The following is a 27862-nucleotide window of genomic DNA, read 5'->3' as shown; positions in this document are numbered from 1 at the left end:
TTACTGTGCATTGTACTTTAATCTTCAAACAATCTTAATCACACAGAGTATCACTGATCAACTGAACAATAATATAGCACACCATTAAGCTAATGAGGAAACTATTAAAGAAAAACATTAAAAATGGTTGGAACATAGAATGAAAACTTGTCCAGAATGTCTGACAGTAACATTTAAGGTGCAAAATCAGCACAGATCTTCTGAGGCCCAGTTAAATTTAAAAGCCCTTACCAATAGGACCAGAGTACTATTACACCTACACAAAAATATTTATAAAATACATTCAACTCTGTAAATACCTCTGAAATTTAAAACATGCAGCAAACCTAAAAGGTTCTGTTAACATACTATAAAAATATGTACAGATAATAAAGTCTCCAATAATCTAGTGTCATGTGGTCATGGGAGCAAACAGGAAGACACTGATTGACTTTTCAAATGGGGGCAGGAAGGTAAGTAGAACTTCTGACTGGCCATTCTCAAATGGTAGAGTAGTGAGGGGATTTGTTCTGCAGCAAAATAGATTTTTTTTCTTAAAAATTATGTCAAGTGGCTGAAAATCTTGTCAATGCTTGTGACAAGCTGCTTTTCTCAACAGTACATAGGGCTAAAATAAATGTCTTTTTCTATCTGTGCCTTATAAACACTGCAGCATTTTGGCATCGGCTGAAAGGGCGAATGAGGATGTCAGACAACAAGTTTCTAGCAAAATATTGGCTGGATTTTAATAAGACAATTCATGAACATTTTTTCAAGCATGGCTTGACCCGGCCCCCTCCCCTCCCCTTCATAATGTCTTGGATTCCTAAACCCAGGAAAATGCTACTTTCAAGAAATGAAAACAAAGGACTACATTTTAGCAGACCCTAATCCAGATAAGCTGTTTTCTCACAGGCCTCTCTGAAATACTGTCTAACTGTTCATTTGATTCTCTTACCACTGAGGGCCGTGTCCCTGGGGAACTTGACTGTGAAGAGAAAAAAACAGAGGGTCAAGACAAAGCAATGCAAGGAAGACAATTTTTCATTTGGATTTTCAAAAATCACATTGCCATGACAATTATTTCTATATCAAAACTAAAGATTATAGGCCACAAACATTTTGGAATCCCTTACCTTTACCCAAAGTCTTCCTGACAGGCTAAAAGAACTGATTAGTCAATTAGTCAGTTACCGAGCAATTCAGTTAATATTGAATTAAAATTCCAGCCTAAATATAGCCAATACTCTCATAACTCCATAGTCAGAGGTCAATGATAAGAATGAAAAATATGGAAGGAATTGGACAGATTACACAATTCAACTAATACTGTATATTTGGGGCAGGAGGAAGGATGTGGGAGGGCACATAGGATGCAAGCAAGGACTGACAGGAGCTGAAGACTCCGACAAAGAAATACAACCCTTCCCTCTTCAGCCAGAAGCTCTAGCAGAAGAAAAAGTGGCGATGACTTCAAGTAGCCATATTTTCTACTGCCCTAACATGAACGAGCCTAGCAGGAGACTGACATTTAAACCCAATCAACCACTTGAGTTCTTATGCAGTAACAACTCCTCTGTGCTATAATGACTGAGCGCCATTACTAATGCCCACCATGAAGTGAAGAGACAAGTCTTAGGAAGTTCTCAGTGGTTATTCCACTCTGTCCTCAAATGGGCAGATCAATACCCATAGCCCCCAGCCCCCAGATTCATGGCAGGACCTGCATCCTGTGCTGGAAAGGTAGATTGAAAGGAAGTGGCCAACACCTGGTGTGGAGACAGATGGCAATATGGACTCTAAGAATCACTGGGAGCTCCTGGGACAACTCCTAAAGAAGTCATCTTGAAAGCTTGGTTGAAGATTCCTTCATAAAATCAAGAACAGTAGATGGCAAGAAAATATAGTTGGGAGCCACCAACCAGCGGATGAAAATGAAGCATTTACAATAGGAGGGGAAAAATGGGGATACAAATAAGCAGATTGGAGCACAATGAAAACAAAAGACACTAAAGAGAGTTCTTTTCCTATTTAAGTTGATGACTTCAATACTCTGTAAACAGCAGGGAAGACTCTAGAGCCTGTCATGCATCTCTATTTTCTGAGAGGGTCATTTGTTGACAGTCCTCCCCAAGGAGATCATCACATGTGTCACTGTCTGTCCTCTGAAGAAGTTTCTGAAAATTACCAACTTGGGAAGTGCTTAAGGGGTTCCCATAAATGGGAAATAATTTATTTGCCAAGGTCTTTACTTCCAGGGTTTGCTCTGAAGGTAGCCGCTGCTAAGGGAGCGGGGATTCAAGTTGCTGACGGTGTTCCCAGTAGACAGACTCTGACTGCTGCGGCCACTCGTAACCTTGGCATCCCTTCCAGAGGAACTACCACCTGTGACCTTGAGATCCCTCACAGAGGAGTTGCCACGGCTCAGTCGGCCTGGAAAGGAGAAGGAAGAGGCCACAGCTGAAAGCCTGAATCTGAGTACAGCGTGCTGCATAGACTCTTAAGTTAGTGAGGGCCTGAACCCATGGGATCAGGGCTCCACAGTCACCTTGCACTCCCTACTCCCAAAGGAAAGGAGAAAACAGACTAAGAGAAGACAAAGAAGGTAGTAAGAGGATGTGTAGAGAGTGCTCTAACGAGGAAGTAAAACGAAGTTAAAACCTCCCAAAAAAGGAGTCATTAGAAGGCCATTCTGTCTCTTTTCACTCTAACTCAAGACCTGCCTGAAGGATACACATCAAATGAAGCAGTTGAACAAGATGCCCTCTAGGGCCCCGTCCCAAATAGGGCCCCTCCATGATCTTAAGAGACACCTACTCTTGTTTCAAGAGGCATCTCTTGGCCTTTCCACCTGCGTTTTGGGACTGATTCTGGGTGGGGCTATTCCACCTTCCTGACACTGCTCTTCCTGAAACCCCCCTCCCCAAATCCTCTAAGAACCTACATGCTCTGTGAGAGATCAAGCTTTTCCAATATGAAGTCATATTCAATCCTGAAGTACTGTAAAGAGCAAAATGAGAAGAACCCCAGCTACTCCAGCAAACAGCTCATCTGAAGATCGAGGGAAGAAGTAAGATTTGGATGTTTCCTAAGATCATTCCTGGCCCAGCCATGTGTGTGTAGGGTGTGTGCACACATGCACATCTTACCAGGGGTTTCCAGGGGGCCTTGCTCTTCTCCCAGATAATGTTCTATCTTTCTTAGATCTTCTGGGGTCAATCTCCACTTGTTCTCAGCATACAGAGTCTGCACTCTAGGGCTGGATCGTTTTCGGGCAGACCCAGGAGCTGGGGCTTGCTGGCAGTTTGGTGGCAGTGACCCAGTAATCAGTCCCTCGGGGAATTTCTGGGCTAAGACTTTCAGACCTGGGTATAAATCGTTCAAGAAAAAGCACTTGGTATCACAGTACCATGGCAGTCCCTAGAAGAAATTTTACGGGCATTACAGAGCAGAGATGTTTCTCAACGGTTCCAGTATCAAATCAAATACCACCAGACAATGGAAGTTCTTTTTGGCAGTCAGAGGAATTCTAATATCCTTTCCCAGGCCCCAGTTCTTTTGTTCACTGGGCTTCAAGGCCATAGCAATGAGACTTGTAAGAAAATGCAATTCTCAGGGTCAGAGGAAAATGGAATATGGAGGCTTTCAAGGAGGTGTATACAAATATTGTTTGTAGGCCCCAGCAAGAAACTGAACCAAATCAAAACCACTCTGCTCACCTCCAGAGAGCATGAAGAGGTTCTCAAATCCTCGTTCGCACATGGTGGTGGCTGCTTGGCTGGCCAGCCTCTCATCATCATCATAGAGGATGATAATCTTGCCGTGGGCATTTTTCTAAGAGTCAGAGTAGTTAAGATTCTTACAGACTTTAGTGAGCATTTTCTAATTTTAAGTGGAAATCAACCAGACTGACCTCCCCAAAACGCATCAATTGAAAGAAATATTTTAACATCTGGATATTGTAAACAACATAGATTTCCAGGGGAACCTCAAAAAAAGCATCTAGAAAATCTATTTAAGAACCTATTCTGAAAAACCTGTTTCCTGTGAAGACACATTTACTGTAGCTATCTGATTTACTGAGTCATAGCAATCATTCAGGGAAAGGAGACAAGATCATGGCTAGTACTCTGTATCTGTGGTCCACAGTCCACAGCGCAAGATGCATCCTGAGCAAGTGCTGGCCTGGGAACTGGGGATTCAACCCTTTTCCTGACATGCTTCCTAGCTATTTCTCAAGTGAATTAAGTTCACCACCTTAGCAAGAAGCTCAATCTTCACTTAATGCCTTGGACTTAATGCTGGCTCTGAGCAGACACGAGATAACAGTTTTATAATTCTTCTTATCAATTAATCAATCAACAATTATTTATTAAACATCTGCTACATGCTAGGCACCATGCTAGGTTCTGGCAATGCAAGTACAAAGGATGAAACAAGCCCTCCTCATAAAAGAGCTAACATTCTAATGGGGGAGTATATGTCTATGAAGTAGGAAAAAGTGTTTTTGAAGAAAACAACAGGTTGTGAGGGTCAGTCTCTGTCAACACAGCAGTTGGTTTCACCCCTTAAAACATGTTTTTCTGCCTTATTGAGGGAAATTGTTTTGAAAACTATTCTGGGTTGGCTGCCAACGAAGCAGACATTTCCACCTGATTTTGTCCTGAACACAATCAAGAGTGGGGAACAGTAATTCTGCCTGGCACAACATAATCTGAAAGTATCTTGTGAAGACCCAGGAATCTCAAAAGCAGCAGAAACGACCTGAAATTCTTAAATCAATACTAATAGCAACCCCTCCAAGCCCCCACAGCAAGCCCTGGATGTTAATAACAATTACTTCTGACACAACCTGAAGCAATCATCTGGATCCTCAAGAGGCTCTGAAGGATACATACTCAAGAATATCATTTGAATAAGGATTCATGGTTCTAGACAAGGTGGCAATTGGATAACTGTAAGCTGCAATAAAAAGGGAGAAAAGGTTTAGGAAGTTAGTTATTTATCTGAGCACAGTTTAGACCCAGCTGTCTTCCTAGTCAGTTTAAAATTAAAATGCGAAATAGAAAAAATGCCTACTCCAAATTAGCAGGTAATGGACGCAAAACACTTCAGGGAAAGGAATATGATAAGCAAATTCTGAAACCTCCTCAGCTGTGCCCTAATTTACAAAAAAAAAAAAACAAGGCTCCCTGCCCTGAGCTCCTCTTTGGACCATAGGGAAAAATGAATCATACATTTCCTTATGTGCAATTTCCCACAATGTGAGTTTCTTAACTGCTGAGTGAGGGACATTTCAAAGCTTAACTACTGACAACATTAACAACCACATCTGTCCCCTGGACCATGTCACTGTGTGACTTCTTTCATACCTCCAACAATATGGCACTGATTGTAAGAATCTCTATCTCGGACATCTAGCAGCAGGAAGGGACAATCGGGATAAGGTTTATCTTTAGAGTTGGGCTCTGTTTTCTTCAGTGACTCTTTGTCTAGGTCCAGTTCTCCAACACCACTGATGACGCTGAGAAGGGAAAAACAGGCGGTGACCACTGGGGAGTCATTGGCTAAAGTCTCAAAGGCACTCCTTTAGCAGAGAGAGAGATGCTAAATGGCCTCTGGAGGGGGAAAAGGACAGGGCAGTCCAGAAGACTGTAGATTCCCATCCTCTCACCACCGCTGTCCTCAATATCACCACAAAGAGGAATGGGCATCTATGTGGCACCACTTACCTTCAAAGAATGTATGTTATGCCACCAGCGTGATGGGAGGGAACAGACCCTGAAGGGCACATGCTACCACCAGCAACAAGGGCAGCATTTGGAGAAAGAAATGGGAACAATTAATCCAATGGAATTCTGAAGACGTCAGCAAAAAGGAGTAAACAGAGAAGGAGGGGTGTTGAGAGGGAAGGAAAAAATTTTGTAAAAATATAGAAGAGTTTTTATATTTTTGTTCTGTATGACATCGTCTTCTACAAAGGTCTTGCTGTGATGCCTCATCAGGGTACAGAGGTGACCCTTGGTTCTGGGAGGGATTGCCAGGGAAGCCTCAGAGCTCTGGTGGTTCTTGCTAAGCTGGAAAGGAGATGAACGCAATGGACAATGTGCTGTGGCACTTGTTATTCTTGTGAGAGGAGTAGCCTCAATCTTTCAAAGGTATTCTTTCATGGAAGGTTGGTCACCAGAGCAACTGGTGAAATCTCACTTATACAGGGACTAAAAGCTGCGGGAGTGGTAGGAATCCCTAATTTCACAAACCACTGCAGCTTTAAAGTACTGTGAATATCAATAACCACAACAATCTTTTACGTATACATTTATGTGGTATTACCTCTGTATTTGTGTGTGGTCTGGCCAAGTCATATGTAAGTACTCAATATTTGCCACAGATATTTCTACCTAAGAGGTGGCAAGGCAACATAGTGTAGAGAGCGCGGGGCCTAGAGTCAGGAAGACCTGAGCTCCACTCTTGCCTCGGACACTGGCTGCGTGATCCTAGGCCAGTCACTTAACCTCTGTCTGCTTTATTTTCCCAAATATAAAACGGGGATCGTAAAACTGCACCTACTTTGTAGGGCTGTTGTGAGGATTAGATGAAATAAGAGTTGTAAAAGGCTCTTAGCACAGTGCCTGGCACATGACACATGTTTAATAAATGCTCTTTCCCTTCCTTCCCACTTCTTTTCATCATATGAGTAAAGAAATTCTACTTAGCATTCACATAGTGTGTCAAGATTTACAAAGCATTTTACAAATAGCATCTCATTTAGACTGAAACTCCAAAGTGTAAGGTACTTGTGAATCCAGAAAGAGCTGGGATGAGAATTTAAGACATCTCCATTAGGTTTTTCAGCCGAAGTCACAGTCACTACATCATGGGAAGAAAATCTCCCTTGAATGGTCTTTGAATCAATCCTTCAGGTAGCATGAATCAGTGTTCATGTCAGTGCTAGATTCACTTTGTAGCTTCTAATGACCAGATGCTCCAAGTAAAGGATAAGTACTGATATACTTCTTTTGAAACAAAACACAAGGATCATCAATTCCTTGGTGAGGCAGTGGGGTGTAGTTGCTGAGGGGTGGGGAGTGGAACTCAAAATCAGGAAGATATAGATTCAAATCCTGGCTTAGATGCTTACTAGCTGTTTAGGAACTAGCCAGGGAAGTCACTTCACCTCTGTTTGCCTGTTTCTTCATCTGTAAAATGATGGGATTGTACTTGCCCTCAGAAGTTCTTTTCAAATTCTATATCTATTATTCTATGATCCTAGGCAAACTAATAAGATCAATGTATCTATATTTCCCTTCTCATCTTATTGAATCAAAATTCCCACTAAAAATCCAAAAACCTTAAAGATGACATAGTAGTTATGCCTTCAAACACAGCATATGATACATGTTCAGTTGAATCAGCAGTGAACAAACATTCACAGAAAGGGGACTGTAATGCCACTGAACTCTGAGGGCTTATGGCCTCTTCCAATCAATGTTCATTTTTGTAATGGCAGCCGCAGGAACACTAACACCAGCTCTCATCAGTGCAACATTAATTTTCCTGGTCTTTTCACACATCTCATGTGATTTCTGAAATGACGCTGTGAGACTGGCAGATGGGGCAGGAAGTTCTGATTCAAATTTTTCAGAAGAAGCTCAGCTTTGGAAAGATTCAAGGTCACACAGCTAGGAAGTGTGAAGCCAGGATTAGAACAGAGGTTTTTGGGCTCTTAGTCCAGGATTCTTTCCTACCACACCACAGTGTCTCAGATGAAAATGAAGACTCATATTAGCATGATCATATGATGACACAATAAATCCATTATCACTAGGCCCTGTGTTTTTGTTGTTTATCTAAAAATCGAGGTGAGTTTGCACTGTTCCACCAAGAGGGGTCTGTCACCAACATCAAACACATGGTACACCTTCATGACACATGTGATCAGATTTAAGGCTGCCATGTCACAGGAAGATAAGGAAATCAGCATGTATTAAGCACTTCCTATGTGCCAGGCACTGTACAACATGCTTTAAAAACATTCTATCATCTGATCTTGTGAAGTGAATGCTGTTTTCACCCTATTTTGCAGGAGAGAAAACTGAGGCAGACAGAGGTAAAGTGACTTGCCCAGGATTACATTTTCAGTATCTGAGACTGGACTGAAATTTGGGTCTTCCTGACTCCAGGCTCAGTGCCTTCCACGACTCTACCTTGCATGCCTCAAGACAGATTTTAAATGACAAACCAAGAAGCTGCTAGAAACCGAATGGAAAATAGGCCTTGGAATTGAGTTTGACACCAGCTCAGTAGTGTTTACGGGCTGAAAGCTGCTGGCTGACCTGACTCACATTTTGATCAGGCAGGTGCCTGCAGGGCAAAGAGGGGAGGAACAGCCAGAGCTGTGTGCCCAGGCCCAGGCAGCAACCCTTTTCTTCCCCTCTATGAGCTGCAGGAAGCAGAGAGGCTGTGGAAAAGTTTTGGCCAAAGGTAGTGTAGTTGGTGGGAGGAGGGGGGTACCTTTGCAGCGTTGACCGACTTGATTCCCCAGTTCCTATGTTGCTAATGAAGTGGATCGGGCTGGGTGGCTTCTCAGTGGGGCTGCCTTTCCCATTGGTCTTGTCTTCAGCATTAGGAATAGCGAGGGCAGAATTATGATCTATGGAGAATAAAAGTGAGGACATACAGTCAGGTGCAACCTGCAGGTTCCTTGCCCCCTGGACAGCGGGCACCCAAATTGTACTTTCATAGCCACACAAGAGCCAACGTGAAATGGCACCTCCTGGACTTAGTCAGTATTTTTGAAACACCAAACACTACTCACACATCATGGTGTCCTACTTCCTCACAGACTGTTTTCAAAGAAACCTTCATTTCCTTTTACCTTATGTTCTTAGGCTATAATTTCAACATTGAGTTTTAGAACCAAACTTGGGGTTGCATATGTAACTGGAGTTAAAATTGGGCGTCACCCATATGAGGAGACTCCATCATACCTACCTCAACTACAAAGCAGTCTTTATTCCTTTGGAGTGAGTGAGACCCACTTGTTCAAGATAAATCTCTGCCCTTTTCAGAGTCTCTTCAGCCTTTCCAGGGAAATAATACAGAGTAGCACAAACCTAGTGTTTTCTATCAGCTCCTTAGGAAACCTGTTCATAGTCAACTTCCTGGCCTGCATCAGTCTTTAATAACTAAACTCTTTCCCAATAAAAAAGCAGTAGTTTGTTGGCTGCTCCAGGACACAGAGCAGAGATTTCAGTCCTCGGAAGGCACTTGTAGAAGGGTACAACTGATGGATTTTATTCTTTACTCTTCATTTGAGATAAAACATCCAGAACCTATTCTAAGGTAGAAATCTCCAAAAAGTACAGTTACAGAGAGTTTTAAAAGGCATTTAGAAAGAATTGTTAAGTTATCATTTAACACTTTTCTAAGAGTAGGAGGAGATCCTGATGTGAGAGACAACAAACGTTAAGTTTCCACAGAAGTTATTATTAGTTGATGAAGTCATCGAGAATAAGTCAGGTAATAAGAAGGCCAGCAGACTGCAGGTGGGCTCAGCCAAACGGGAGAGAGACAGCGTGGCCTTCACAAAGTTACAAAGTTTTTGATAAAGGAACCAAATCTACAGCTAGCTGGAACTAGCAAGAAAAATGACCTAGAATAACCTGGAGAATGCTTTTGCTTTACTGCGCTTGCCTAATGAACCTCATACATATAAGCAGACACACCCCACATAAAATTATCCCTCCATTTTCTGAACATGGGTCCTATGCTAAAGTATGTTTAGAAGCGGGGAGTCACACCAAGGGTGGTTACGTAATGGGCATGTAGAGAAGATGGTGACCTAATGGAGAACGGACCAATCTGTCTCCTGGTAGGAAGATCTGTCTTGAACTAACAGTATATATAGCTCACTGCACTTCTATAGTCAGTGGTCTTCCTTCCTAAAGCGGGGAGAGGAGGGGGTTTGAGCCTGCTTTTGGCCAAAGGTGTTCAATTCCTCTGCACTCTGCTGCAATAAATTTTCCTTGATACCTTATCAGTCTCAAGCATGTCTCTAACACCATTATAAACAAGCATGTCCTGGTCCAGAATCCCTAATAGCCTTATTACAACAGGGGGGGTCACTGGATGGGTGCTTTTCAGTCAAATGTTGCCCTAAGAGCCAGTCCCATTGTTTTTACCTTCTAGTCTTTGAATCTCTTCTGCTGTCACTTCTAGTGTTTGATCAGACAAGGATGCAACTTGGATGACCTAGCAGAAGAAGAATGAAACTTCTAAGTCCATCTGTTTAGACAGAGTTAAATTTATCTTTTGGAGCAGGTGGAGAAAGGGTCTGATATTAAACCACCCTCTTTGTTAAAAAAAATTCTCAATATCTTCAGGCTGAGACCAAATCCTAAATCCCTAACTCAGTTTTGTTGCCTCATTATGAGGTTCTAGGGATGGTTATTATACTTCATATTACACTTCAAATACCCGAGAATGATCCCTAACACACGAGTCTGACCATGCCACTCTCTCAATCAATAAGCTCCCATGGTTTCCTATTGACTATAGGTTCAAATACAAACATCTCAGTCTAGAATTTAAAGCTTTTCACAACCTGGCTCCAACGTGCTTTTTCTAGACTTACTCTATTCACACACATCATTTCCCTTTACACATGCTATGATCCAGGCAAGCTGGATTTTTCTCATCCAATCTTCCATCTCCCACCTCCAAACCTTTTCCCAGGCTTCTCCACCACCCTTACCCCATGCCTGCCATGTACTTCTTTCCTCATCTTTAACTCCTAGGTTGACCCTACTTCAAGGCTCATCTCCTACACGAAATCTTTCCTGATTTCTTCAATATGACCTTGTATTTTCCTATATTTTGTAAATACGCATACGTTTACATGTTTTCCCAATATAGTATCAGCTCCTTAAGTATAGGAACTGTTTCATTATTATCTTTTTATCTCTAAGACCAAGCCCAATGCCTGGCACTTAATGAATGACTTGTAATTAATTCAAACATTCCACAATAAACTTGAGACACCAAGGAAAGGGATTCCAAAGAAGCAGCACATAAGCAACTTTGCAATTATATTATTTTTTGCATTTTGACTCTAACATAATATTTGCAATGGCATGACAGGATTGCATTCAGTAAATATAATTAAGATTTGGCATTACAGTAAATATAGTTATTATAGTATTATTTGTTCTCACATTTAGCTTTAATTCAAAGATCTCAAAGCACTTTTCAGGCCTTAGCTCAACGGACCTGATAATCCGTACTCAAGAGTCCTATTTTCTCACTCAGGAGGCTGATTCATCCCCATTTTTCAGGCTGAAGAGTTAAGGCATAAAAAATGTAACTTATTGAAAGCGGCAAAACTTACACATGGTAGAAAAAAGAATAAAAAATCTTCACAAAATCAAGGACAATAAAGGAAAAGGCCTTCAGAAATCATCTAGCCTATCTTGATTTAGTAAGACAAATGTCTCATACCAGAGGTATTAAACATGCCAAACATGACCTAAACCAGATTAAGATGTAATTGAGAATTATCTGACAAAATGAACAAAGATACAATAAAACACAGATGACATCACATTTTAAAAACTAATTCAATATGCAGCCCACAGGGATCCATATGTATCAATTAGTGGTCCCTGTTCCTAAGACTTTGATACCACAGTTTTAAATCAACCATGGCAGAATTAGAGACCTAGATTTTAACTATTAACTCTAATGTGCAAGAAAAATGAAAACCTCAAACTCCAAATCAGGCCTCTTTCAAGTTAGAAAGTACAACATTGTACTTCACAAGGTAACAAAAGCAAAGATACAATTACATACACAATATGAAAAAAATGAGTCAGTTCTAGCATTAGATTCCAAATCTGAAAACTCATTTCATGACATTGTACAAACTAGTGATTTTAAAATCCAACAAAAGACAAGCAAACTCACCAACTGGGCAAAAGTTGTAACTTTCAGTCTCTTGAAAAGCTCATCTTTTTTGTACCTATAATCTGAAAAACAAGAATGAACAAGTATTTGGCTAAGTCAATTCTTTGCAGCCATCAAGGTATACCGGAGCACTGTTTCTCAATAAAGACAAGCTTATGAAGCCTGATAATTTAAATTAAATAGCCAAGATCTTAAGAGTGCAAACTCTGCCCATGAGATAGGGTATTATTTATAAATAGGTATTATTTTAAAGCAGCAACTGGTGCTTTGCCAGTATTGGTTTCTCTTATCTCTAATCCCACTTAAGAACCATAAAGGAAGTACCAATACAAATTAACAGGTCTCTTGACAGTTTTGAGCTCAGCAAGTCATAACTGAAAGGCTTATGTGTTTGTAATTTCATCAAATCAAACCAACTACATCCTTTATAGCAGAGTTTCAAGATCCCAAATTCAATCACAGCAAATCTAGCCCACTCCACATAAGTTTAGGTTGGCAAGATGCAGAGCAAACTCCTTTGGGACTTCTTTGATGAACACAGCCATCCTTGAAAGTTTTAAATGTTAAACTCTCCCCCTTTCATGAATTTTTTGCATTTGCCACTGACTCCTTAGACAAGACTGGAGGTCAGTTGAACAATTTCTAATTTTGGCTGGACCACAAATGGTGCATCAATTCAAGGCATAAACTAATAAAGAAGGATTAAAGCTATTTAAGATTATATACCTGGAATTATTAATGCTTCTCAGAGATGGTCTGAAAACCTAGCACAGACATAGCTACTAATATGCAAAAATAGGATACCTACTCTGTATAGAAAATTATAAGGCTAACAACCAGGAAATTATATTAAAAACTGTATTTTTGCTAAAATCTTAAAGCTATTTCTTACTGGAAACTAGAGAACCCTGGCTCCCAAACATCCTAAATGAGCAGTTGCTCCTGCAACTTAGTTTCCTATATTATAGACTAAAAAGTTAAGGTGTAGCCCCTTCTTGATTCAGCAACCTGAATAAAAACAAACTCTTAATTCTTGCCAGAACAGAGGTCCAAAAGGCTGGGCCTCTAAAAAAACACAAGTTACCAAACATACCACTGACTCAGCAAAATCACTGAGGTTAAGTCTTAGTATTGAAATCAATCTATAGAGAAAGTCAGTCACCAGAGCTTTTCAATTAGGTTGCACTGTGGCAGCAGAGATGCTCTTTGGGATGGTAACATAGTTTTGGAATGCTTCTTCCTCACATCCTGAATCCAAAGGACAAACAACTGAAATGTCCTTTAAAGTGAAATGATGATTGCGTCATCCAGAAAACTGACTCAGCCATCCATCCCTCAATGTTTGGCCTCAGAAAAAGAGAATTTTTAAAAACCATTTGCACTTTTTTAGTCAAAAGTACTAGAAAAAAATCATACCGACTTATTTGCATCCTGGCCACATACCTGGTTCTGGTTTAGAAGGACACCCGTCATTTGGACTTTCTGACATTATTACTCAGTTATAAGAGTGAGCTTAAATATTTGCAGTAAATTTAAAACAAAAAAAATTATAACTTGGAAAGCCCCACAACAGTCCGTCCTTCCAAGAGCGACCACAGCTTTAAAAATGGACCTGCTACTAATGTGGCTTCTCTCAAAACTCTGTGTTGAAGACAGATAAACCCACTTTCAGATAACATATCAAGTTTTGATTTTCCAGTAAGTTTGCATTCTAAGTCTGCTACTCTCAAGTTACTGGAAGCACAGGGAATTGATTGTCCGGGGTGTTTCACGCAGCATCCAACCAGTGTCATCTATCCATGAGAAATCAAGGAGAGGCTTTATAAAGAGCCAATAGACACAAAGTCCTTATTTTACCCAGGTACCACTGAAAGTATATTCAAATGACAAAGCGTTTTCTGTGCTTGGAGTGTTCAATTTGAGTTAGCTATTAGAAAAGGGAAATTAGACTCACAGTGGAAGGCTGAAATCAAAGGAAGCAACAGAACAAAGTTTGTGGTCGAGATAGCAACAGAAAGACGTGGCATTTCAAGTAATCGGAGTCAAATGATTAGTTCACAGTGTTGTGAAACGGTAATATTCTCCTCCCTTTCTACTCAAAAGAAAACCTCCAGTTCTAAAAGGGAAAAGTGAAGGAAACACCTTCCTAGACTTAGTTCCAAAAACAGATTTTAGAGTAATTCTAGTCAGGTAATCGGCACGAAGTGGTGTGGAACAAGGTGATATTTACCTCCTGTCTTACTAAAAGGAAACCCCATAACTCTAAAGAGGAAAAGTGAAGGAACTATCTTCATGTACTCAGTTCCAAAGGTATTTCTTTGGGGATATAACTTCCATTTAAAATTTTGTTACAAAAGAAACAATGTTGTAGCAACACTTACAATTGAAATGCTATTTTTTTTTACAGGGATTTAAAGCAATCTAGACAGAAGTAAAAACTCCTATGAAGATAAGGTTTTCATGTGAATTTGAGTACCTTTTCTACAAAGCCTACAGTGAAGTACTTCCAACGGACCACTGAATAAGAGACCACAAGCTTACACTGCTCAACCTGATTTACATCCCACCAGCTGAACTAGGCACGACCAAAAGGAAACAAGGGTGAGTACAAGAAGTTTTGGAAGATGTCATCATTAGAGATGTTCTTAAGGGCATCCTTTTAAATGCTGATCTTAATAATGGCCCCTAAAGAAAAAGATGGCTATGAATGAAAACTATAAAAACAGCTGCCCTCCAGGCAAAGTCAAAACAAGAGCAATCAATATTAAGAAAACACCGAAAAAAGCTTAGAGTGGGGAAAATGAAGTGATTAAAAATTTTGTACTATACCCAATAAATTTCAGTGACAGTACTGGTAAAAAAAAATGTGTATGTACACTGAGACAGAGAGAGAGAGAGAGACAGAGAGAGACAGAGAGAGAGAGAGAGAGAGAGACAGAGAGAGAGAGAGAGGGAGAGAGAGAGAGAGAGAGAACAAGAACAAGGGGGAGATTTTGATATAAAACCAAAACTTTTCAGGTTGTCCTTACTGCTAGTTCTCACAAGAGTATATATCCATAGAACACAGAGCCAGAAGTAGAGGGAGCCTTAGAGGTCATACAGTCGAAGCCCTGCCTTTCACAGAGGAGGAAACTGAGGTTCAGATTTGTTTACTTGTGTGAATACTAAGCGGTGGAGCTGGGAGTCAAACTCAGGTCCTCTGACCTCAAGGGCTTCCCATTTCACAGTGTAAAACAGAAGGAGCAAGTCAAGCTTCTCTCAAGCCCACATCCAATGCCTGGTTTGGCCAAGTCACTAGTAGTTCACCAAGCGCAGAAACAAGTGGACTTTTAAATCTAGAGGTTTTTGTTGAGAGAAAAATAGTCCCTGACTGGACAAGTTTCCTGAAGATGGGTCTAGTTCAGGCCCAGGTCTGGAACTTCCATCAATAAACAAGTTGGCTTTTCTTTCAAGGCATCTCTCTGCTTTGTCTAGCTGACTATTCTTTTGCATTATAAACACGTCAGTGTTCCCACGTGGGAAGTATTAGACTGCCCCCCCACACTCCAAACTTCTGCGTTAACTGTGATCTTGGTGTGTGATATTCTCTAAGAGCTTTGTACCTAGCATGAAAAATCACAGTCCCGTTCAATATACTAGACAGCATCTCACTTTTGCCTAATAATAATAAAAACATGAGGTGGACATGTTCTCAGAGGAAAATTAGACCCAGAATAGAATTAAAAGCAGATAATAATACCTTAAAGGATTTCAAAGCACTTTAGTCATACTTTATGGTTTGTTGTACTAAAAAAAAATCATGAAGGATTATTATCCTTTTCTGGAATATGGAGAAACAGATAGGAGAGTTAAGCAATTAGCTCCAAGCTGCTAAGGCAGTCTTAGACGATGCTGCAATCATTACACCGTCCTCATGATTCCAGTGCTCATTCCAGCAGCCCATAACCTACTTCTCAATATGAATATCCCCCTGTGGAATGAAAGAAAAAAAAGACCAGCAGGCCTTGAGCTGGCAGATCCCCCAATTTTACAGGCTGACATTTTATTCTAGATAACCAGACAGGTGTGGGTTGTTCACTGAGCAGAGACTGTGACACAAAGGCAGAAGACAAAGTCTCTAAGCTGCCCTTGGTCCATACAATGGCTTCCAAGATGCCTACCTCTGGTTCCCAATCTCTGTCTCTTCTCTCTCTTTCCCTTTCTCTCTCCCTCCCCATCTCCTCCTCTTTTTCCCTATTTTTCTCTTTCTTTCTCTACCCCTGACCTCCTCTCTCTCTCCTTCCTTTTCTCCCTCTGCCTCCTTCCCTCCACCTCTGGGTTTCCACAATTTAGTTTATTTGTATACCCCTTTCAGTCTCTAGACTTATGTATCTCAAATTTTCTCCTTCCTTCCTTCATTTTCTCTCTCTCTCTGTCACATAGACACACATATAGACACAGACACAGACACACACAAACACACTCACTCCCTGGACCCCAAACCTGACAATAAGCCCTGGATACATGAATATTCATAGAACCACAATAGTAAGGATGAAAAAGTCAATGGCAATTATAAAACCTCAATTTCCTCTAATTTTCAGTGTTACTTACTTTTTTTAATTTCTTCTAGTTTCTGAGTATATTTGGTCATACTGCTACCTACAAAAAGAGAATAAAGGTTTTAGATGATTTTCAATATAAGAAAATGAGTAATACAATGGAATAAGGGAGGGAGAAACAAAACTGTTCTAAATCTTCTCAACTCTCACTAGAATTCTGAAGAACATAAATTTGCTCAGCTAGGTAAACAATTTTTTTTCTCATGAACTATTCTATTCATTAAAAGGCAGAGGAATGTTTTGAAAAAATATAGCTTGGGGCATAGGTACACAACCTGTGAATATTTAGAGGCCCCAGAGTTATCTCCCTACAGTATATGAAAAATATTACTTAGACAAGTTTTATCTACTTTTTTTTTTTCTGACTTAAAGTTAATTTTTTCCCTTTCATTCTGCCATAGGAGATAGTGGATAGAGAGCAGGCCTTGAAGCCAGGAAAATCAGGCTGGATTCGAGTCCCACCACTGACACAGACTGGCTGTGTGACACCCTCTCCTCAGGCAAAGTCAATTAAAAGCCTCTCAGCACTCTAAGGCAACTAAGACTCTAAATCGAAAAAGAAGTGCCAACCTGCTTAGGCAGAGGAGTTTCCTCACTTGGGAGTACTCCAGAGCAGTGAAGTCACAGGTCCAAGTTGCTTATTCCACAGTAATCATTCTCTGTGGAAATACAGGCCAAGAAAGGAGGACCAGACGTTATCACCCTTTGAATGTCCAGGGTGTTGTCTGCATGCGTGGCCATGCAATCAACATTTCCTGAAGCCTCCTCTGGGTCTGCACATTTTCTCCTTTTCTCTAGAAGTCAGGCTGATGTGATGATCTGAACCACACACAGCCTTGTCAAGCTCACAGAAGACTGGATTTTCTAGGAAACAACAAGGTTTACCACTACAGTGGATCACATCCAGTTCCCTGTAAAGTGTCGGGTCTACAGTATGAAGGGAATGCTAGCCAAGGTGGTTTGGGAAGTTTTCAAATTAAAAGTAGGCCAGCCAGGATCGCTCTAGTGAGTGGGTGGAATCTTTGCTTTCAATCAGATGTTGCCATTTTTTACTGGGTCTGTTTCAAGTCAATTTGGGAAGTATTTATTAGGCCACCTGGAAAGGAAAAAAAGCTTTTGATTTTTTCCCTTTTATAAAGTTTACCTAAGGATAGTTTGTACTCATACCTTTGGGAGACCTAACCAAGCCAAATTTAGAAAAAATAAATGTCTCTAAGATGGTAGTAACTAGACAGCTGAAGAACGCCTCTAAATTAGTCTTCAGGTTTGGGCCAAAGATACACTCCTTGCTCTGAAATTCAGGAGATTCATTAGCCATATACATAAAACAGTCTTCTATTTCAATTATCATTAATACTTCATATTGTTATTTCACAAAATCCAAACTAAAATCAAGTTTTACTACACGTGTTAACACCAAGCCATATGTCCTTACTGGTCCTGGTGCCCAGGGCAGGTTCAGTCTATCTAATCTATAGGTGGATTATAGGGGAAGCAGTGGTTTTAGTTGAGAGAAACCTTGGAAAGTCTGGCCTGGAACTGAGTCATTTCTACTCCAAAGGTTTTTAGAGATACCATCAGTTCTAGTAGTTTCCTGAAGTTTTCAGTCTATTTAGGAGTCCAGTCTAGAATAGGTCTGAACCCCCCCAAACAGAGTCCTAGAATTAACTCTGGTCTTTCCCACTAGGAATGTACTAAAAAATGCTCTAAAGGAATTCAAAGTTGTCCCCAGACAATCTTTTTCCCACCCCATCCCACTGAAGGCAAGGGTGAGTGAGACTGACTCCTACAATGAGGGGAATTGATAATATTCCCAATAGGATCATGGATTTAGGACTGGGACCTTAGAGGTCCAGTTTCCCAACCTTCTCATTTTACAAATGAACTGAGGTCCAGAAAGATTAAATGACTTTCTCAAACTTACAAGGGTTGGCAGTTTAAGAGACAGGGCCAGGTTCTGAAATCAAGTCTTCTGACTCGACATCTAGGGCTGTCTGCATAGCACTACACATTGTGATTTTTAGCCATTTGTAATTATATATCCTGTATTATTCTGCCATGAGGTGAAATATTATAGTTTTATACTTCTTGTATTGAGGAAATCATTAATGGGGAAACTGAGGCACCAGGAGGAGAGGGGTTGAGTGATTCGCTGAGGTTCACATGATTGAGAAGTGGCAGGGCCAGAATCAGAACCCAGAGCCTCTGAGTTTCTAATATGGCTTACTAAATTCATGTTTGTAAAAGAGTTCAGTATCTTATGTACACAATTTTGAAAACTTGCACAGTCTGTGGGACAGCTATGGACAAGCGTTATTATCTCCCTAGCAGTGGGTGAGGGCCACTTTGTACTTAAGCTCCCCAGGACGCATAATAGAAATAAAACAACAGTGAGTGTGATCCTACACAGTCTTTATTACTGAAAGTAATATTTTCCATGATGACTTAAAAAGCATTTTCCACTTACGAAGTATTTTATACCATTGCTGTATCATCTTGTGTTTATTAATTTTATTAAGTGATTGTTAAACAGTTACACAGAGCATTTACATAGCACTTCAAAGTCTACACAATATTTTTACAATCATTTGTAGCAACCTCACAACAACCCTGTGAGTTAGGTTAGCGCTGTTCTGTTATTTTATACAAGGGGGAAGCCAGCAGAGGAGTCTTTCAAAACCATTAAACAACACTGGCAAAACCAAAACCAAAATCTAGGACAAGTGGTCAGAAACTGTTTAGCATTCCCCCAAGGAAACAGAATCTCAGAAACAGTACTGAAGTGAGAGACGAAAAGGTGGTGCAAGTTGTTTCAATTGTAGGACTAAGGAAGGAATCTGGTTTTATCCTGTTTAGTAAGCTGATGTTTACACTGGTTAAAGGTTTACAAAATGCTTTATCTCATTTGATCTCTGTGAGGTTAAGCATAACATCTTTATTTTACAAATAAAGAAACTGAGGCTCAGTGAGGTTAAGCAGCTAAGTACTTATACCAACATAATCTAAAGGTTGGACTCTCGTCTTCCTGAAAAGTGAGATAGCATCCTGCCAGCCTGCCCCACTTAGACTGCTGTTGGCTCTGGGCACAGCCTTGCATACTGGCTCGCAGTTCATTCAAGAGCTTTTTGGTCAGTACATTCTATTAATGAAACTGGCAGTAGGACCCATTTTATGTTAATAGTTGTACAGCCTGTTTTGAGAAAGAGGCATTCCTAAAGTACTGTGCCTGAACTGAGTTTTTTGTCAAATGACTCATATTTTAGTACCTCTGCCCTCCTTCGGGCCCTTGTTACACTGTATCCCAACCGCTGTGATGCCTCCTTCTAACTGGTCTTCTGGTCTCCTGACAACCCTTGCACCCATCTATTCTCCAGACTGTCATTAGATTAATCTTCCTGAAATAACACCCTGGTCCTACTGAGCCCCCTACTCAACACTACTGCCTACTGTAAAAAGCCCAAACCCATCACACCTGACATTCAAGGCTTCCACAATCCAACCCCTACTTATCTTTCCAATTAATTTCCTATCGCTCCTCTATACAAATGCCTGATTAATCTTCCTTCTACGCAGATGAGTCAGGGTATTCCTTTGGTCAAAACTTTCTGAAGGTTCCCTATTGCCTATTTGACAAGTTCTTTGGCTTGGAATTCAAAACTTTCTGCAATATGGTATCCTTCCCACGTTTCCATCTCTCCAAAGGTACTACCTTCCAGGAAAACTGACAACCAACTTATAGACTTCCACAGTTTCCTGCGACTAAAATGATCTCCCTGATCTCCACTCCATGTCTGGAAATTCTATCCATTGAAAATGCCATCTCTTCCTTGAAGACTTTCCCAGTCCTTCCCTGAGCTTTCCCCATTCAGACTGCACATGGTACTCTGTACTTTCCTATGAATTTTCTCATGGTTTTACGTATCTGTCCTATCTTCTCTACTAGACTTTAAGCTCCATGATAAAATGTCTTAGCTAATTTTTGTACAGTACCCCTTATATAATGAGCATTTAACTGAATATCTGATGATAGAATGAATATCTGTTCAATGAATGAAATTTACTACAGAGACAACACACTATATTCAAAGAGGGTCGAACATGGAGTCAGGAGAATTAGATGCAAGTTCTGGGTCTCAAACTAGCTGTGTGGTTGTGGGCAGAGTCAACCTCTATGAGCCAGTTTCCTCATCTGTAAAATGAGGATGGATAAGAATACTTTTACTACCTATACTTTACAGGATTGTAATCATGAAAGCACTTTACAAATGTAAATTGTTATTGTTAAAGTAATTACTTTACTAATACAAGAAAGCAAAAAAATAAAGATTCCACATCCTAAATTACAAGGTATCTAAGTTTGGATTTTTTTATACTGGTGTTTTTTAAAGCTGTGTACAAATTTATAGCATTTTTTAATATGCTAAATTCTCTTGGGCTCTAAAGCAGCCTCAGAATATATAACACAGAATCAGATAATCACAGAATTTTGGAGCTGAAAGGGACCTTAGAAACTGAGACCTTGCTAATAGTCAAAGAGTGAATTACTGCCAAGGTCAAGACTAACAGGTATCCTGATGACCAGTCCAATGGCCTTTCTGGTGACCATCATTTAAGAAGATAAGGCAAATAACAAAATTTTAAAATAAAAATCCACAGAAAAATCTGTCATTTCTCGACTGACTCAGTCAAGGGTGATTCTCATTTATTGGATACATCTAGTCAACACAACTCATTAAATTAGATTCTTTTCTGTTACTTCCTAACATGAATTTCATTTGCATTTTGCTAATACGATAAGAAAGTGTTCCAGGCAATGATGCCCTAACTTGGACAATGTTTTATAAGCCATAACACCAGTGACTGAGATATATTTACATTTCTCTACTTCCCTTCTCTGAAAAGAAGTGTCCTGTTTTGGAGGGGTAGAAATCATGAAAGGTAGAGCAGTTCTCCTTTATTAACTCCAGTTAGCAGACATTTAGACAAAGAAGAAGTGTGGAGATAAAAGTGTAGTGCTGAATAAGAAAGACAAAAGAAAGCAGAAAACTCAAGAAACTAAGTATTTTGGAAAGTCAGAAAAATTCTAAATTAGAAAAAGATAAAAGTGGTGACTAAAGACTTTATGAGTGAGTGGATAATAAGGCTGTAGCTCTGGTCTGAGCTAGGCACCCATGAAAAATAATTAAAACATGAGAACAGTGGAAGGGTAATTGAATAACACACATAAGAAATTTCACTGGGGACTGAGTCCAATTAATGATGCTGTGATAACACTCTGTAAAGTCAGTGATATACTCTTAGGATTATGAAGTACATACGAAAAGAAGAAAAAAAATGGAGGTTCAAAATCTGAGATTTCTGACTGTTTACAAATCAGTATTTAAGTTCCAGTGAACTACAGACTCAGAAAAACAGAGGAAAAAAAGGAATCTTTACCCAGGAAGAAGACTGAGGTCTTTGAAGATTTCGGGAGTAGATTATTTTGTTGAAGACAGGAGGCAACATCACGGGAATTCATAACCTCTTGAGTTGAATTCTGAATCGCCCACTGTTTGTAAGAAAAAATTGAAGACCCATTGATTTAGCCTGGGATTTCAAAACGCTCGGTAAGCCTCCTGCTTCTTTCTACTGCTCTGACTGCAAAGTCTTCTGAAACTCTATAGATTAAATCCATTTATACCTGGAGTTCCAAGTCACTTGAAGCCCACATTTCAGTGTGGCACAAAACTCACAGAGCAATAAAAAAGCTCAAACTAAAGTAAAAACATTCCAATATTTGACTTAGAAAAAAAAAACAACCTGAACTTGAGTTTTAAGCAAAAAATTACATTTGCTTCCCCCAAACCATAATCAAGCTAATTAAAAGATAGTTTATTAGATCATCAAGTGGAAGGATGTAAGGATTTGATGAGCACTACAAAATTCAACTACGAACATCTCCTTTACAAAAAAATTAAGAATTTCACAAACAATGTTATGGAGTTTAAACTTCTGCCTTGATCTCATAGGGGAGAGAAGGAACTTTCCTCCACTAGAAATAATAATTCTGAGACCTTTTTCAGGAAAAAGAAAAATTATGAAAATATAATGACATTGAAATGTAAAGGAAAAAATATCCATCTGAAACTAATCACAACCTTTAAAATTCTGGATGCACAAAATTCCATTATGTTGGCGTATCCCAGAGTAAACAAAGTGTTCTTAATTTGGGTGCAGACCTCACAGAAGGGTTTATTCCAGAAGTGTAGACAAGTGGAGATGGCGTAGTTGATGGTATTGGATGATAGAAGAAATACAGGAAAGGAGAAAACAGCAGAGAAAGTCAAGTATATTGGACTTGAAGGCAGGATTCCTGGGATTCTAGGATTCCTCTGTCCTTGAAATTCTTGTGTTGACTCCTTTTCCTAACATTGGGACTCCAAGTCTCTGGGCCTCAATTTCCAGTTCTTTATAAGTAGGGTTGCTGTTCATCTCTCCATAAACCAGGGATTTTGTAAGGACGAATATTTACAAAGCATCGAATTCCTTGGTTAAAGGCAGAAATTGTATGTTGCAGTAGTACATCCTATTTAAAACACTTAAATCTGTTTAAGTGATGAACTGTGTACATAATTAAGCACTATGAGGAAGAGGCAAACTAGAAGAAAAGATTGAAGTGAACACCTTTGTTTCATGAAGTGTTCTTCCTCAGTCATAGCAGAGGATGGCTGCTGGGAGAGAATCCTAGGTAATGGTAAATGCGCCTCAGTGTGACCATCACTGTGACCATGATCCATCAGAAACGCCATCACAAAGCGATGGTTAATATCTTAACATCATGGGATATTTTCATGCAGCAGACACTCAAATGATTGAAAAGAAAAAAAATATATATACATATCACAGTGTTTCCAATTTAAGGGAAGAAATATGTTAAATATGAAGCAGAAATGTTGAGGAGATCCTTGGATTTTGTTTTAGCTCTTTAACTTAATGAGCATGGTATAAAATTTCATGATGCCTCAGTTTCTCCATCCCTCAAACACCAATACAGGTGCTATCTCTGTAACCACTATATGGGAGAGAATAAAGTGGTTATAATTTGTTTAATTAGTAACTTTTGAAAATGAGGAAATCCCAATCCCACAAAAACATCAAGCATATAGCCTGGGTCAGACTTCAGAAAGGCTAGGTCAGAAAGTTCTAACTGGAAATTCTGCCAGTTATAATTCACTAGCTCCTGCCAATTAGCTGCTCAGCTGACTATTTGTCATTATACAATTTATTAATATGACCATAACTTCTCCAAAGTTCTAATCCCTACTCACCAGTGTCAAGTCTAGTCTTGACATGCTGATACCTTGGGTTCTGTGGAATCCTTTTGGTCAGAAACTGGAAGGAAAGAAAAGCCACATTAATTGGGCTAATGGAAAAATGAAGGTGGAAGGAAAGGGGAGAATGCCAAGGTTTAGGAAATAGCAGCTAAGATTTGGGGCAGGCAAGTCACATATGTCAGGGGACACTGAAGAGAAAGACTATATAGGTTGACAAATAAGTGATAGGTTAACATGAAATCCATACATTTCTCTTAAAATGCAAGGCTTCTTTTTTCTTTTCCCATTATTGCATGTGTCCAGATCTGTGATTTCATCAGAAGAGAGAAATTCTTGTGAGGAAGCTCCCTCTACAAATGCAGATAATCAAATATTCTGTAGCCTAAAAGTTAAAGAGCAGTGGTCCTTAACCTAAGATCTGTAAAGTTGTTCTTGTTTTTTAAACATTCTGAAAACTGTTATTTGAATATAATCTGTTTCCTTTGTAATCCTATGAATTTTATTAATTTAAAAACAGTATTCTGAGAATAGGTCCAAAAGAAACCATTTCCCTGAATGCCCAAGGGCCCCAGGACACAAAAAAGAGTTGTTTGGTATGCTGAGAGGCTAAGTGACTTACTTGTCCAGGGCCACACAGACACTAGGTGTCTCAGTTCTTCCCTGACTCCTAGGGTTAGCTCTCAATTCTCTTTATCACACTGCCTCACTTAATCCACAGTAACTAGTTTAATTTCTGGCTCTTGACCAACCACAATCTAAATACTACTTGTGTTCTATTATTGCTAAAGATCCATAAATTTATCACAGTTCACACTTTTTATAATTCCCTCCAATGAGGGTTTTCTCCCATTCATATAAATGTTCTTTGTGATTGGGAGGCAAAGAAAAGACTGCTCCAAAGAGAGTCAGTTATTCTACAAATATTTCCTGAGGGCCCCAAATACAGAGGACACAAAGACAGATGAAAACATGGCCCTTTTTGGCTGAGCACTTTCAGCTTAATAGGAAAGAGAAAAGTCATCTCTGCATATCCTATGTAGCCTCCAACTGCTCGGCTCAAATAATACCACCACTTCCATGAAGTCTTCCCTAGATCACATCTAATCAAAGTTCCTTCTTTGAAATTCATAATAGTGCCAAAATAATTTTTCTTATGTACATTATTCCTCTGCTGAAAAATTTTCATTGGCCCCTATTGCCTACGAAATAAAATTAAAATTCTTTTACTTTGTTTGAATTCAAGGCCTACAACAATCTGATATTACCCAAAGATACCCACACCTTATTTCTCTATATGTTCTATGCTATATCTGTAATTCAACAACTCTGCCATCAAAGTAGTTGGCCTTCTCTGTACTTATTTATTTGCCCTGCTCTCTCTTCCTGGAATATTCCTTTCTACCCCAGGTTTTATCCATTTAATTCCTACCTAAGCTGTGGAGAAGAAAGTGAGGTTGGTGACCTTGCACAACCTTCCCTCATTCAAATCAAAGTCAACTGCAAGTCATGTCATCACCTTGATGTCATGGTCCTCTTTGAGAACAAAGGACAAACACAACCTGGGAGTGAGTAGCAGCTCCTCTTCTCCTCCTCTGACGTTCTACCCAGGGGAAGGTGCACTCCATGGCCCAAAGCTGCCTTTTTTCCTCTGGGTTTGTTGGCTACATTTCTTGCTCAAAGATCAAGCCTTAAACCCAATTCACTCTGGTGCTCATGGACTGGACAAGTCCCCACCCACCTAGTACAGAGTGAATGTAAATATTAAATGATGACTGTTTCTCTTTTACCCAGGAACCCTGAGGGTCTTCCCCTTCCAGTTTGATTATTTTTTTTTGGATTGAAGGGGGCCATCCCTTGAGTAATTACTTAGAGAAGCCTATTCATTGAATGGGTGTATCTCACTCAAAGTGAGAATGTGATAAGACCTAAGGCTCAAAGGACCAGGGTCTCCCAGTGCATCCTGGGCCATCTCCAGTCATCCTGATGAATATCAGGCCACTGGACCCAGATGGCTCAGGAGAAGAAAGTGAAGCTGGTGACCTTGCAAAGTCCTCCCTCACTCAAATCAAAGTCAACTGCAACTCATGTCATCATCCTGAAGTCACGATCCTTTTCGAGAAGGAAGGGCAAACACAACAACCTATGCTTTAACTCAATTACCACCTCCTCTCCTTTATGAAATGTCCCCTCCTTACCCTGGTTATTAACAACCCATCATCCTTGGGACTTCAAATAGTAATTTGCTTTATACTTCTCTCTAATGTATTTAATCATGAGACTCAGAGGCAAAAGAGATCACTGTCAGGAGATTTCATAAATAAAGATAGATGGCATCCATGTTGACTTCTATAGGATAGAAGTTCATCTGGGAGAAAAGGAGTGGGAGAGGTACCATATTTCAATTGCCATGTTCTGGTTACTGTGAGCAGGCTGTTGAAAGCTTGAGACAGTTTGACTGAAATGAAAAGCTGGTATAGCAGAAAATAAGAGACTGAAAATGGACAAAGTTGTGTAGGGTCTTAAATGTCAGGCTAGGTTTGGATTTTATTCTGTTGGAATTAGTTGGAGGTTTCTCAGTCAGGGAGTAAAGTGATCAAAGTAGCATCTTGAGATTAAACCAGTTTGCTGTAAAAGATGGACTGGTGAAGGGAGTATCTTAACAAAAAGAGACCAGTAAAGCCACTTCAGTAGTCCAGGTAACAAGAGTCTGAATTTAAGACGGTTAAAAGCAAGCAGGAATGGTAAAGATGAGTCAAATACAAGAGATGAGGATCTGGTAACCAATTTACACAGCTCACTGGAAACTGAACCAAAGGGAACTGTTCATTTTAAAAGAGTCTGCAGCCAGTCAAACAGATTTACATTTCCCCAAATTTTAATCACCTCTTCCTTCTTGCCCAAGATTTCTCAACTAGACTTCTGATACTAAGGCAAAGTCCCCTAAGGGAAGTGACTTTTGCACCAATTTAGAAGTGGATCCATTTAAAGCTACCTTATATTAAAAAGTATTTCAGGCGGACAAACTGAAAACACGAAGTGAAAGGCACCCCGTCCTCAAACAGGAGAGTGCTCAGGCCCCGATGTAAAGGTCAGGGCGCGGAGCACGGTCCGTTTTCTGGGCAGGGCGGTCATCATTTACCCCACCAGATCCTCGGTTTTGTCCCTGGAGGTCCTCTTCTACCAAAAGGCCTCCGCACGGGTCTCGACGGCTCCCCGCGCCCCTCTCCAGGCGACCTTGCCGGGCTGCTCCCAAAGCGGTACCCTCAAGCCCAGGCCGGACCCAGGCCGCGCTCTCTGCAGCCCACCCCGCGGCCTTCCAGGCTCCACGTTACTCTCACATCACCCGCTCCTTTCAAGCAGGCGGCGCTCCGCGGGCCCCGAGCTGGGAGGCATTCCCTTCTCACCTCCCTTTTAGACCCCCCAGCTCCCTCCAGCTGCGGCTCCAGCAAAGCTCACCAGTCCCCAGGGGGCCTTCCTGACCCGAGCCGCCGGGAAGCACCCCAGCAAAGACTGCCCTTCTCCGAATCAGCGCCTCCGGCCCCGACCCCCACCCCGCAGAGCCTGAGCTCCTCCAAGGCAGGGTCCGGTTCGTTCTCCTTTGTCTCCTGACTAAAGCTTGCTGAACTGAACTGAGCGGCCTCCCTCCCTCCCTCGCTCAGTCCCCGCTCCCGGCCTCTCCCCTCCTTCTTCCTTTTTCTCCCTCCAGAACCAGCATCCCTTCCCGCCACCGCCGCGGGGCTCGGGACTCCTCGCGTCGCATCACGCCGGCTCTGCCGGAGCCCCCTGTCCACCCAACGGCGCAAGTCCCCAGCAGCCCACGTGGAACCCGCTCCCTGGACGCGGGCCGCAGGCCCTTCCTCCCATCGCCCGAAGCTCCCCCTTACCTCAGGATCCCCAATGTGTCTTCGGGAAGACATCTTCCTCCAACCGACAGACTCCTGGGATTCCAGCCGCTACCGACTCCTCCCCCTTTGCCGCCTCTACTTTCCTCTTCCTACCTCTAAC

General features: G+C 40.8%; 1 protein-coding gene across 1 annotated transcript; it reads right to left on the bottom strand.

The window, feature by feature from the left end:
- Window positions 1-27862, bottom strand: CEP41 (centrosomal protein 41). Its single transcript, XM_072652719.1, is given in 13 exon segments — window positions 1-2412; window positions 3129-3344; window positions 3699-3813; window positions 4874-4941; window positions 5352-5503; window positions 8494-8632; window positions 10164-10233; window positions 11944-12005; window positions 16537-16584; window positions 21981-22053; window positions 22055-22092; window positions 23852-23915; window positions 27742-27862. Coding segments are annotated over 13 exon segments (1263 nt in total). The 5' UTR covers window positions 27775-27862; the 3' UTR covers window positions 1-2227.

This window comes from Notamacropus eugenii, chromosome 3 (assembly GCF_028372415.1).
Source record: "Notamacropus eugenii isolate mMacEug1 chromosome 3, mMacEug1.pri_v2, whole genome shotgun sequence".
NCBI lineage: Eukaryota > Metazoa > Chordata > Mammalia > Diprotodontia > Macropodidae > Notamacropus > Notamacropus eugenii.
This window is presented reverse-complemented; position numbering and strand designations above follow the sequence as displayed.